At 39.3% G+C, this 14426-nt stretch overlaps 1 protein-coding gene across 1 annotated transcript; it reads left to right on the top strand.

The window, feature by feature from the left end:
- Nucleotides 1–254: 254 nt before the first annotated feature.
- On the top strand, nucleotides 255–2901 carry LOC138378531 (zinc finger and BTB domain-containing protein 44-like). The gene is given in 3 exon segments (XM_069463860.1): nucleotides 255–1604; nucleotide 2328; nucleotides 2828–2901. Coding segments are annotated over 3 exon segments (1425 nt in total).
- The last annotated feature ends 11525 nt before the right edge of the window (nucleotides 2902–14426 follow it).

Raw genomic sequence — 14426 nt, 5'->3', positions numbered from 1 at the left:
CTCACGGGCCTAGGCGCGGCGGCCCGAGATAGGGTCCCCTGAGCCTCCCGAGGGAGGAGAGGGAGCCAGCCGCGCGCTCCGCCCCTCCCCAACCCACCCCGGGCTGTCGCCGCCACCGCCGCCACCTCGCTGCTTCAGCCTGGCGGGGAGGAGGAGGAGGAGCAGCAGGTCTCCGGGCCGTGGCACCGCCACCCGCAGGACATTTCTGATTCATTTGCATCCTTGAAGAGCACGTGTAGAAGAGGAAGGAAAAGATGGGTGTGAAAACATTTACTCATAGCTCCTCTTCCCACAGCCAGGAAATGCTTCCAAATCTAAATATGCTGTGAAATGATGGACATTTTTGTGCTATCACTATTGGTGTCCAGAACAAAATCTTCCGGGCACATAAAGTAGTACTAGCAGCTTGCAGTGATTTCTTTTGCACCAAACTTGTAGGCCAAGCAGGGGATGAGAGCAAGAATGTGTTGGATCTGCATCATGTTACCGTGACTGGCTTTATACCCCTCCTAGAATAGGCCTACGCGGCCACTTTGTCAATTAACACAGAAATTATTATTGATGTTCTAGCTGCAGCCAGCTATATGCAAATGTTTAGTGTTGCTAGCACCTGCTCAGAATTCATGAAATCAAGCATTTTATGGAATACACCCAACAGCCAACCAGAAAAGGGTCTAGACGCTGGAGAAGAAAATACTTCTAACTGCAGTTTTCCTTCTCGAGATGGAAGCATTTCTCCAGTGTCTTCAGAGTGCAGTGTGGTAGAAAGAACCATTCCTGTCTGCTGAGAATCCCGGAGTAAGCGCAAAAGCAACACTGTTATGTCTCCTGAAAGTCCTGTGAAGTGTAGCACACAAACAAGTTCACCCCAGGTATTGAATTCTTCAGCTTCCTACTCAGAAAATAGGAATCAGCCAGTTGACTCTTCTTTAGCTTTCCCCTGGACTTTTCCTGTTGGAATTGATCGAAGGATTCAACCAGAGAAGGTTAAGCAGGCAGAAAATACCCGGACTTTAGAATTACCTGGCCCGTCTGAGACAGGTAGAAGAATTGCTGATTACGTGACCTGTGAAAGCACAAAAACTACCTTACCTCTGGGTACAGAAGAAGATGTCTGAGTCAAAGTAGAAAGGTTAAGTGATGAGGAGGTCCATGAGGAAGTGTCCCAGCCTGTCAGTGCGTCTCAGAGTTCCCTGAGTGATCAGCAGACAGTGCCGGGAAGTGAACAAGTCCAAGAGGACCTTCTGATTAGTCCACAGTCTCCCTCTATAGGCTCAGTAGACAAAGGCCTTACCGAGGGATTACCTACACTTCAAAGCACCTCTAGCACTAATGCTCATGCAGATAATGATGATCGATTGGAAAATGTTCAGCATCCCCACCAACTGTACATTGTTCCTTCTACCAGCACTACAGAACGACCAAGTCCAAATGGTCCAGACAGACCTTTTCAGTGTCCGACCTGTGGGGTGCGATTCACCGGTATCCAGAATCTCAAACAGCACATGCTCATCCACTCAGGAATTAAACGATTTCAGTGTGCCCGCTGTGGGAAAAAGTTCACCAGGGCTTACTTGCTAAAGATGCATCGCCTAAAGCATGAAGTGATTTCCTAGTACCGGACTACTTAAACCAAGAGCGAGAAGAGACCCTTGTTCAGTATGATCTTGGAGAACACGGTTTTGAAAGCAACTGCTCTGTTCAAATGCCTGTAAATTCGAAGGTCTCCTCCACCCAGAATTGCGAAAGCACTTTCCCCCTGGGGTCTCTTGGTGGGCTGGCAGAGAAGGAGGAAGAAATGCCAGAGCAGGCCGGGCGCGGTGGCTCACGCCTGTAATCCTAGCACTCTGGGAGGCCGAGGTGGGCGGATCGTTTGAGCTCAGGAGTTCGAGACCAACCTGAGCAAGAGCGAGACCCCATCTCTACTAAAAATAGAAAGAAATTATATGGACAGCTAAAAATATATATAGAAAAAATTAGCCGGGCATGGTGGTGCATGTCTGTAGTCCCAGCTACTCGGGAGGCTGAGACAGGAGGATCGCTTGAGCTCAGGAGTTTGAGGTTGCTGTGAGCTAGGCTGACGCCACGGCACTCACTCTAGCCTGGGCAACAGAGTGAGACTCTGTCTCAAAAAAAAAAAAAAAAAAAAGAAATGCCAGAGCAGCCAAAGACCAGTGCTTGGCTGAGGCCACCAGAGATGACCCCCCAAAATCAGAGCTGTCTTCTATAACTATTGAGTAATTTTGTGGTTTGGCTTCATTTTTGGGTTTTGGAAAGTGCCCGTGCTTGGTCTTGTACATTTAATTTAAATTTTAAAACAAAAAAAGGGTTTGGGAAAGAGTTTCCCTTTTTACTTTATAAGCCCTGCAACTGATGTTTAATTTTCCTAACTGAGAGATTGCTTCTGTAAGTACACAGTAACATAACATTGAAGCATAATAGAAACTATGAGACGTAAGGAGAACCAGTTGACTTTAAAACACATACAGGTTTCTTCTTCCATTGTTAAAAGTAGGCTAGCAACAGATCATTAGGTAGAAAAGAAATCACATGATCATTGACCTTCCTGAGATCAAAGGGTACTCAAGAAACAGATTAAACACAATTTACAAATGGCCTGAGTAGATATTTATGAATATATACAGGATGTTGTACAATGTTTTCTTGAGCCTGTTGTTTTGGAAAGTATTTATGGTAAGCTTTCTTAAAAATTATTAGGGCAAATACTTCTAAAATACAGCATACTTTTTTTAACTTTGTGGTTTCTGTTATGATTTTTCATGGTGAGAATTTGGTATTGAGAGAGGCATCCCCTGTGCCTTTATAGTACCACTCCACAGGCCAAGAAGCATGATTGAGAATAGTCAGGCTATAGATGAAATGACCAGGAATGGAGAATGAAGTATGTAAATCTCAGCTTCACAGGAACGTTTTAATTACTGCTTTTCTGACTAAAACTGATGTTTACCTGGTCTTTAAATGTTAATGCCTGATTATTATGTCATTGCCCGTCAGTTTTCCCCTTACCCCATCACCAGTATGTTTTCTTGCATATACTGGCGTGCTACCATATAAAGGAAAAATATTGGAGATATTCTATATTTTATATGTAGGTTTATGTATTGTTGGGGGTGTTTTTATTGTGCTGTTTTGGACAAAATAAAGAATTCTCTGTTGAGGCTACATTCTTAACCCAAGTAAGATTGTTTACAAAATCCCATATGACAACGATACATCGTACGTTCCAAAATAGTTTTAGACATTGCTAAGTTTATTAAAAGCAGTTACTATAGTTTTTGCAGAATGTAAGCAATAATGTCAAAGATGAGAAGAGGCTATAAAATGATCATCTACAACTCATAAATCTGCTTTGGGAAAATTGCTAAGACTGACGAAAAACTAAAAACCTTAAATTAATGAATATCACCTTTTCTGTAGCTAAAAACATGAAACTTTGTAGTTTATAACTCCAGACTTGGGTACACTTTTTATCTGGGGCCATTAAAGAATCTCTGATCTTAATCTTAAAAAAAACTAATAAAAAAATAAAACAAAAGCTAGGTACTTGCAGTTTACGAGAGACATTAAAAACATAAGGACACAGAAAGATTGAAAGCCAAACGGATGGAAAACAACATACAAGGCAAATAATAACAAAAAGAAATATATATCATAACGGCTTCAAAAGGCAAAAACTATACCACCCTGTGGAAAATAATTTGGAGATACCTCAAAGAGCTAAAAATAGAAATACCATTCCATCCAGCAATAGCACTATTAGGCATCTACCTACAAGAACAAAAGTCATTCTATAATAAAGACATCTTCACCCGAATGTTTATGGTGGCACAATTCACTATTGCAAGGATGTGGAAACAACCCAAGTGCCCATCCATTCATGAGTGGATTATTAACATTTGGTATATGTATACAATGAAATTTTACTCAATTATAAGAAATGACAGTGATCTAGCACCTCTTATATTTTCCTGGATAGAGCTTGAGCCCATTATCCGCAGTGAGGTATCACAAGATCGGAAGAATAGGCTCCACATGTTCTCACCATCAAATTGGCACTCACTGATCAACACCATGGTGCTCACACGGTAGTAATGTTCTCCAGGGATTAGGGGGTAGGAGGGGTGTAAACTCACAACTAAGGGACGCAGTGAGCATTGTAGAGGGGAAGGGCATGCCTCTAATCCTCGCTTGGGTGAGGCAAAGACATAAAATGTAACCAAAATGTTTGTACCCTCATAATATCCTGAAATAAAAATAAATAAAAAATAAAGGCAAAAACTGACAACATTAGAAGGAAAAATCTAAAAATCTGCCTTCATAGGCAGAGATTTTAATATTCTCTGTTCAATTACTGATAGATCATTCAGAAAAATAATTTGTAAGAATATAGAAAATTTTAACAACAAATAACAAGCTTGATCAAGTGGACACCTAAAACTCTGTACCAATTAGAGAATGGTCATTCTTCTCAAGCACTCATGAAACATTTACAAACATTGGACTGTGTATTAGGCCATAAATCAAGTACCTACAAATATCAAAGGATTTATTTCACCTAGGCTAATTTCTTGTATCATCGTGCAATTAAGTTAAAAATCAATAACAAAAAGATGGTTTTAAAAGTCTTCACCTTTGGGACTTTTAAAAGCACTTTTAATTTTTAAAGTGCCTTGCTTTATATTAAGTAAGAAAGCAAGGTAAAAAACAGCATGTACAGTGACAAATCATGTGGGGGAAAAGGGCAGAAAAAAATATACAACATTATTCACTTATGTATTTACTTCATCAGTATATTCAGTACTCACATACACATATACAAATTAAAGAAGCTAAATAACATTGGTTGTTCTTGGGAAGGGAGAATGGGTGGACGGAACTGGGGGTCAAGGGGTGGAAGGAACACTTCTATCATATAACCTTTTGTAACTTCCAGATTTTGAACCATGTGAAAGCATTACCTATTTTAAAAATGAGTGACAAAAAACTTAGTATATTAGGACAAAAGGGCATATCATTTTGGAACTGTATGTGGCTTTATGTAACAGAGATCCAATATAACAATGGTTTAAATCCGATAGTTTTTTTTTTTTTCCTCTCTCATCATACCAAGAATTGCAGAGATGGGCAGGCCAGGGCTAGTACAGTGGCTCAAAATTGCCAGGATAAGGTTTATGTTTCTTTTGGCTTTTCTTTCATGGTGGGGCACAAGATGGCTGCTGATGCTCTCTAGTCATTAGTTACACATTTCAAGGAGAAAGATGCAACAAATACAAAGACAAATTGTATTCATCATCTGAGCTTATTTCCCTCTGAAGAAAACACAGACACACACACAGACACACACACACACACACACACACACACACGTTTTAAGAGCTTTCCACAAAGCCCCATCAAAATAACTTTTGCTTATATCTCATTGGCCAGTACTGTGTTCATGGCCACCCTTATATGCAAGGAGGTAAGGGGGAGGGGAGGTAAGGATATATTGACTTTTTAAAATCCGAGTATGTTTCTACCTCCAACAAAGTTAGAGTAAGGAAGAATGGGAGACCGGATGTTGGGTAGACAATTAACAATCTCCACCACAGGTGAGAGCTACCTTAATCCAATAAAAGGTTTCTACCAAAAGTGCACAGCAGACATCACACTTAAAAGTGAAACATTAGGCCAGGCGCGGTGGCTCACGCCTGTAATCCTAGCACTCTGGGAGGCCGAGGCGGGTGGATCGCTCGAGGTCAGGAGTTCGAGACCAGCCTGAGCAAGAGCGAGACCCCGTCTCTACTAAAAATAGAAAGACATTATATGGACAACTAAAAATCTATATAGAAAAAATTAGCTGGGCATAGTGGCGCATGCCTGTAGTCCCAGCTACTCGGGAGGCTGAGGCAGTAGGATCGCTTAAGCCGAGGAGTCTGAGGTTGCTGTGAGCTAAGCTGATGCCACGGCACTCACTCTAGCCTGGGCAACAAAGTGAGACTCTGTCTCAACAATAAAAAAAAAATGTGAAACATTAGAAGCATTTCTTCTAAAGTCAGGAAGAAGATAAGGAGGCCCATTACTATTTAACACCTTCTACTATCACCACTACTATTCAATGATGTTCAAAAGGCTTTAGCCAGTACAATAAGATACAAAAGTACACACCAACGAGAGAGATAAAAAGTACTAAAAATTGGAAAAGACTAAATAAAACTCAGTATTCATAAACAATGTGTTTACCATAAAAATCAAATAAAGTCAAAATAATTTACAGAAAAAATACTGTAATAAATGAGAGCAATGCTGCTGGATATATGATCAATATGTAACATACCATTGCATTTCTATACACCAGCAATAAACAGCTTGAAAGTGTAATTTTAAATGAGTTACCATTAAAATGGCAATGAAATTTTTCAGGTACGTAGAATAAACCCAACCAAAGTTGTACATGACCTTCATGGAGAAAAGTATAAAACTTTACTGAAAGACTTAAAAGAAGACAAAAATATAAGACATATTAAGAAGGTATAAAATCATAAAAATGTTAATTCTCTCTAACTAATTTATAAATTCAATGCAAACCAAATCCAAATCCCAACAAGACTTTTAAGATGGAACTTGACAAATTTGGTCTAAAATTTATGTAGTATATTATATATGGAAGAATGGCGAAAATAATTTTAAAAAATTATTTTTCCTCTGGGATAATACCCGTGAGCCACCATGCCTAGCTCAAAATAATTTTTAAAAAGAACAAAGATGAGGGACTTGCCTTAGCAGATACCAAAAAAGATAATAAGGCTATATAGTGATGAAAACTGTGTGGTATTGGTAAAAAAGGACAAATACCTAAATGGACCAGAATAAAGAATCCAGAAACATCCCAACGTACATATGGGAATTTAGTACATGATAAAGGTGACGTAACAAATCAATGAAAAACAAATTATTCAATAAATATTTCTGGACAACTCGTCAGTCATTGGGGGAAAATTAATTAGTTCCCTAACCACTTTTCATATAAATATATTCATTCCAGTTATATTAGAGATTTAACCACCAAAACCAAAATTATAACAAAGTATTTGAAAAAAAGTATAGGTACATATGCTTATGGATTTAGGGGATGAAACACCTTTTAAAGAGGACACAGAAAACTAAAAACTTAAGAAAAATATTGGTAAATTAGACCACATCAAAGCATAAAATTTCTGTACAAGAAAATAATCATAGATAATGTTAAAAGACAAGTCACAGGCTAGGAGAAAATATTTGCAACATAAAAAACAGACAAAACCTTTGCATCTAAAATACATCAAGAACCCCTACAAATCAATTTAAAAAGACAACTTTTGTAGATCTTTTGAACTACAACGTCAGTATTCTTTCTATTATATTATACCAGAGATTTGCAATATTTTTATAAAAGGAGAACCCTTTTTCAAACAAAGATTTCACGTGGGAGTCCAGTAAATAAACAAAGAAACAAACAAAAAACAAAACTCTTTTGGTTGAAGCAGAGGTGAAAGACCTAGAACTCTGTATACTAGAGTCTTTCTTTCTTTTTTTTTTTTTTTTTTTTTTTGAGACAGAGTCTCACTTTGTTGCCCGGGCTAGAGTGAGTGCCGTGGCGTCAGCCTAGCTCACAGCAACCTCAAACTCCTGGGCTCAAGCGATCCTACTGTCTCAGCCTCCCGAGTAGCTGGGACTACAGGCATGCACCACCATGCCCGGCTAATTTTTTCTATATATATTTTTAGCTGTCCATATAATTTCTTTATTTTTAGTAGAGATGGGGTCTCGCTCTTGCTCAAGCTGGTCTCGAACTCCTGAGCTCAAACGATCCGCCCACCTCGGCCTCCCAGAGAGCTAGGATTACAGGCGTGAGCCACCGCGCCCGGCCTAGAGTCTTTCTTGATAACAGCTGACAATACTCTGTGGCCAGCATTGAGCTGAACACTTACAATGCATTAATTCATTTAATCCCCACAATAGCCATATGAGGCAGAAACTGTTACTATCTCTATTTTTCAGATGAGGAAACTGAGGCCCAGAGAGGTTAAGCTATTTGCTCAAGGCCACAGACCCTAGTAAATGATGGGATTCAAACTCAGGCAGTCTGGCTTCATAGCCTGTGACATTAACCACGCTGCTTTCACATGAACCTACCTACAGGGAACCCCTAGGGATTTTCTAAGCACAGTTGGAACACTACTGAAATCCACCACACTACCTTCGTACTCAATCACTACAGTAGACTGCACCCTTCCCATCAAGGCATCCTCACCATGGCATACTTGACTATATTCATTCCTGCCATCATGCCTTTGCTTATGCTGTTGTACCTGGAATATCCTACCTACTCAAGTGACCTACATTGTCCTCATCCTCCAACGTATACTCAAGTCTCACTTCCTTCAGGAAGTTTTCCCTGAAACCTGGAGCCCTCAGTGACTTCTTCCTCTGAACAATCTGCATGTGGAGTCTGAATCACATAATAAGGTTTTGCATTATCCTCCAATGCAGTGCTTTGCACACTGTATCCTAGGAAGCCCTAGGATTCTATAGAGATGCCTTAGGGACTGTCTGGGAGGAGAGGGGGAACCAAGTAGATGGGGATCCAGGCTTTCAGACTTGACTCCTTGCTCTAATAAAAGCAGTTCCTCTCTTATCCATTGTTCAGGTTTGGTTTCCCTGATCATCACCTAAATACAAATCTGGGAACGACACCAATTGGACATCAGACTGAGGTGGGGGGTGGGGGAGGGGATGGGGGTATGCCTACACAATGAGTGCATTGCGCACCGTTTGGGGAGTGGTAACACTTGAAGGTGCTGACTCGGGAAAGGGGGGTGGGGAAAAAATATGAAACTATTGTTTTTAACTTGCACTGTTCACTTAATAATTTATCATGAATATTTCCCATATTATTTCATATCATTGTACAAGAAATAATGTATACATTATGAGGACATACTGTATCTAACAAGATATACTGTTAGACTCTTTGATTCTGTAAAATTAAATTGAAAAAAAAAAGAAAAAAAAATTTTATATGAATAAAGAAAGGGTCTGCTAATATCAACAATAAAGTAAAAGTGTGAAAAACTGCTGCTGTTTCAAGACATTTTACCTCACTATTATATCAAGCCATAAGAAACTGTCATTTTTGTAGGTCAATAGCAGTCAAATACCAACAATTTCTAATGGTTCAAATTAATTTATGCTCTCCTCATATTCCTGATTTCTCCTGAATTGTCTAGCATATGTTGGAAAATAGTCACAGAAGGCCTTACACTGAATCCGTTTAGTGGCAACTAGACCCCATTTCATGTAGGCATATTTTGGAGCAACTGTTTTAGAGATCAGTAGAAAGAGCTGGAGAGATAGGACACATGTCTGAGGGCTGTCCGGAAAGTATCGAGCCATTGTTAATCTAATGAGAACAGCTTGTGTGCCATCTATGTAACCTGGCAGCCAAGGAGCGTGGACTGTAATGCGCATGCCTGAACGATGGCAACTTGACCTTACTAGTCAGTGGGGCGCTAGACACCATTAATTGAGCATGTGTATTGTGTGCCTAAGCTAGTAGAGCAATGAATCTGCATCAAAGTTTGCATTAAGCTTGACTGTTCTTCCCTGGAAACTATCCGGATAATTCAGAAGGCTTTCAGGGATCATGCAATGGGTGCAGTGCAAATAAAAGTGTAGTACAAATGCTTCAAAGATGGTCAAGAATCTCTTGAAAGGGATCAGCACTCTGGAATACCTGCAACAAGCAGAACACCTGAGAATGTTGAACGTGTGCGGGTTAGGTTAAGAGACACTGGGAGGATGATGTGAGGTCCCAAAATGCCTACTTGGAAGGGGAATGAGGTGTCATTGTCCTAGGTACAATGTCTCCTTGTATCTTGTATCTTCTTCAATGTCTCTATTTTTCGTATTATGTGGCTGGATATTTTCTGGACAGACCTCGTAGATCTCGTAGACCGGAAAATGATGATTGGGGCCAGCCAACATTCTGTGGCCTCTGAAGGCATTTCAGCTGCTGAGTGAGTCTTAAGCTATTTGCAAGGCCCAATTAACCCAGAAAATAGCTCTGGGAGCAGGATGTTCCCTATAAAGGCAAAGCTGTTGAAATGCAATGCTACACACTTCTTGAAAGTGGTCCTTGAAGATTTTGTCCCAAAGGCATATTTTACATAAAAAATGAATCTCATTTATATGAAAAAAATGATCTTGTCAGCAGTGCTTGAAGACTGTCCCATTTTTTTTATTAGACTTGCATAAGAAATCAGTAGTTGCACAAGTTGGAACTGTCTTTGAAAAGGGATCTTTTACAGAAATGGGATCTTTGTACCTTTATGGCAATGGCTGGCACAGTGTCATTACCTCAGCCAGTACTAAGCAACTGCTAAGGAGAGTATTGATTCTCAAAGGATTATAGACCACCTTGTCCATGTAAAGTACAAGCTGAAGCATGCAACTAATCCCCTTACCATGGCACAAGGTAGGACCTAGCTCTAGACAGTACCAACAGAAGCTATGTTGCTGCCAGGCCAGCAGAGGGAGAGCAAGTACAGAGCACAACATTTTCCCAGCGGGAGAGCAGAGGATGAAGCAGGAAGATGTTAAAAATGACTAATACATCTTCCTGCTTCTTCCTCTCCTCTCCCGCTGGGAAAATGTTGTGCTCTGTACTTGTTAAATATTTGCAATGTGTGATAGAGTTAATACCCCTACTATGTAAATAAGTCTTATAAGCCAGTATAGAAATAATTCTTACAAATGAATACAAAAATAGTAGAAATCAATATGAAAGAGATAATTTCAAAGTTAAGCAAAAATGGTCAACACACACACAAATCAGCCCTAGTAGTTATCAAGGAAATGTAAGAAGATGTCATTTTCCTATTAAATTTTACAAAGATTAAAAATAATCTTATTAACTAGCATGAATGAGATTACAGACATACAGTCATAATGAAATTTTAATAGGAATAATGGAATTATATTAAATCTACAGCTCAGTTTGGGGACCATTGACATCTTTACTATGTTAAACCTTCTACTCCATTAACATAGATCTCTCTATTTATTGAGGTCTCTTGATTTCTTCTACCAGAATTTTGTAATTTACAGCATACGGGACCTATACCTGTTTGATTAAGTGTAGATCGAAATATTTCATTATCTTTGGAGTTATCATAAATGATATTGTGTTTTTTATTTCACTTTCCTAATCTTCATTGTTAATATATAAAATTGTAAATGATGTTCATGTGTTGAACTTGTACCCTGTGATTTTGCCAAACTCACTTATTAGTTCTTTGTTAAGTTGAAATAATTCCCCTTTATTTCTAATTTTCTGAGAGTTTTTTATCAGGAATGAATGTTGGATTTTGTTAAATGCCTTTTCTGCATCAATTCATATGATCATATGATGTTTCTTCTTTAGCCTGTTGATATGATAGATTACATTGATCAATTTTAAAATGTTCAAAAACTTTTAGGAAATACATAGAAACTTGAGTATCTGAAATACATTGCACTTGGTCATGATAAGAAAAAAAAAAAGAAAGAAAGAAAGAAAAGAAAGAAATGGGAAGAGCCAGAAAGCCTCAGGAAGAGTCTAGTGCTTAAGAATTTCCAAAGCAGTTTCCCCAACATTTTATCAAAGGATCCTCACAAGATCCCACGTGGCGGCCAGAGGACGTGTATGGCTAACTGTATTTAACTGATGAGGAATGAAGCTCAGGGAGGTGAAGAGACTGAGCCACTTTGCTCAGAGGCTTCTGAGGTTGCCCCCAAGCAGCAGGAAAAGACAGGAGAGCCACAGGGGTTGGGAAAGAGCTTGCCAACTAGGTGGTCTCTGCAGGAAGGTGATAAAATCTTGCATGTGTGAGCTAGAGCTTGCAGGGCTCAGGAAAGACCCCACCCCCACAGGATGCAGGTAGAGTGAGATTCAAGGATTGATGTGCACAGGAGAGGAATTTCCATGATGGAGTCAGACATTTCTGACTGAATACCGTGTGGTGCTATCAGCTAGCTGTGTGACCTCAGGTAGATGATTTTTGCCTCTCTGAGACTATATTGCCTCATGTATAAAATGGGAATAATACTATGAATCTCATACAATTCTTTTGAGGAGAAAGGGGGTAAAGTATGTGGAGTGCCTGGCAAAGAGTAGGCATTCAATAAATGACAGCTATAATTGCTCAGGTGCCAGCAACCAGCGGGGTGAGAGTTTTCAGTGGATCTCCTCACACAGAAATCTGGGCCCAGGGGCTCCTGGTGGCCAGGGAGGGGATTTGCCAGATCTGACTCCCAGGTCTGGGCTCTTTCTGCTACCTTGAGAGAGGTAGTTCCATTAAAGAGGTACTGCTTCTGCCGGCTGCTCCCCTTACTTGCTGAAAGGAACACACTGGAAAATGGCATAAAGACTGACTAAGCCACCTAATGGGCAAGTGCAGGTTCCCCTGATGACAGCTGAAGGGAAAAAACAGAAGGGATGCAGAGTATAAATCTGGGTCGTTGGGATTCAGAACATATGTGCCTGGGCAATAGCCATCATTTATTGAATGCCTACACTTTGCTAGGCACTCCACATACATTATATTTTCCTCCTCAAAAAAATTATATGAGATTCGGAGTATTGAACTGTGTGTGTGATTTTCAAGTCAAAGGGTATGTTGAGGGTTTTTATCATGAAAGGGTGCTGGATTATGTCGAATGCTTTTTTGCATCTATTGAGATGATCATATGGTCTTTGTTTTTGCTTTTGGTTATGTGGTGAATCACCTTTATTGATTTACATATGTTGACCCAACCTTGCATCCCTGGGATGGAGCCCACTTGGTCCTGATTGATTTTTTTTTTTTTTTTGATGTGCTGATGAATTCTGTTTGCTACTATTTTATAGAGGATTTTTGCATCTATACTGATAAGGGATATAGGGATATTGGTCTATAGCTTTCTTTTTTTGTTATATCCTTTCCTGGCTTTGGTATCAAGGTGATACTGGCTTCATAGAATGAGTTGGGGAGGATTCCCTCCTTCTCAAGTTCAAGGGTAAATTCAGCCACTGAGCAAGAAGTAAGTGGAGTGGGAGTTGGAAATTGCACCATGGTGCAGAGGGAAGAATACCTACAGTCTCCTGCTAAGACACCGCTACTTTTTAAATTCATATTTTGAATAGGTAATGAATACCAATAACATGAAATTCACATTACAAAAATCTATATAGTGAAGAGAAAGTTTCTCTCCGTCCTGTGTTTCTGAACCGCCAAATTCACCTTCCTAGAGACGATTACTATTACGGGTTTCTTGACTCTCCACACAAATGGTAGCATATCTATACATGTTGTTCTGCATCCTGCTTTTTAAAGTTAAATTATTCTGTATCAGGACAGAAATCATCTCATACTTGTCAATGACTGCATAGTACTCTATCATATAGATGTCCCATAATTTATTTAATGAGCCCCTTGGTAAACATCTAGATTGCTTACAAACTACACTGCAATGAATCTCCTTGTATATCTACCATTTTATACATGTGCAAGTATATCTATAAGATAAATTACCACAAGTGGAATTGGGTCAAGGGGTTTGCACATTTAAAATGTTGATAGATATAGACAAAATGCCCACTTTGGTGGTTGTTACCAATTTATATTCCCGCAGGCCATGTATGAGAAATGCCTATTTCTTTACATCCTTGCTAATACAGTACTTACAAATCTTTTCTTTTATGCCAATATGATAGGTGAAAAATGTTATAGCACAGTTAGATTTTGCTTTCCTCTGATTATGAGTGAGGTTATAAGCATCTTTCATACATTTAAAAGCCACTTGCATTTCCTTTTGTATGAACTATTCTATTCCTGTACTTTTTCTCTGAGTTTTTCGTTTTATTCCTATTGACTTCTAGGAGCTTTCTAAACACTAAGGAAATTAACTCTTTGTGATAAGAGTTACAAATATTTATTGTACCATTGTGCCTTCTGGTGCCATGCAGAAAATTTGAATTTTATACAAATAAATTTATCCATTTTTCCAAGGCTTCTGGATTCTATGTCATTGTTAGAAAGATTACTAAAAATGCATCCAATATTTTCTCTCTTAATACCCTTTTTTACACTTTAGTCATGGAGCCATGTGATTTTTTTTTTTTTTTTGAGACAGGATCTCACTCTGTCTCCCAGACTAGAGTGAAGTGGCATCATCATAGCTCACTGCAAACTCAAACTCCTGGGCCCAAGAGATCCTCTTGCCTCTGCATCCCTCTTATCTCTGCCTCCCAAATAGCTGGAACTACAGGAACCTACCATCACATGCAGCCAATTTGCATTTCTTTTTTTTTTTTTTTTTTTTTTTTTGTAGAGACCTGCTCTCACTTTTGCTCAGGCTGGTCTCAT

Source organism: Eulemur rufifrons, chromosome 30 (assembly GCF_041146395.1).
Source record: "Eulemur rufifrons isolate Redbay chromosome 30, OSU_ERuf_1, whole genome shotgun sequence".
NCBI classification, from domain to species: domain Eukaryota; kingdom Metazoa; phylum Chordata; class Mammalia; order Primates; family Lemuridae; genus Eulemur; species Eulemur rufifrons.
This window is presented reverse-complemented; position numbering and strand designations above follow the sequence as displayed.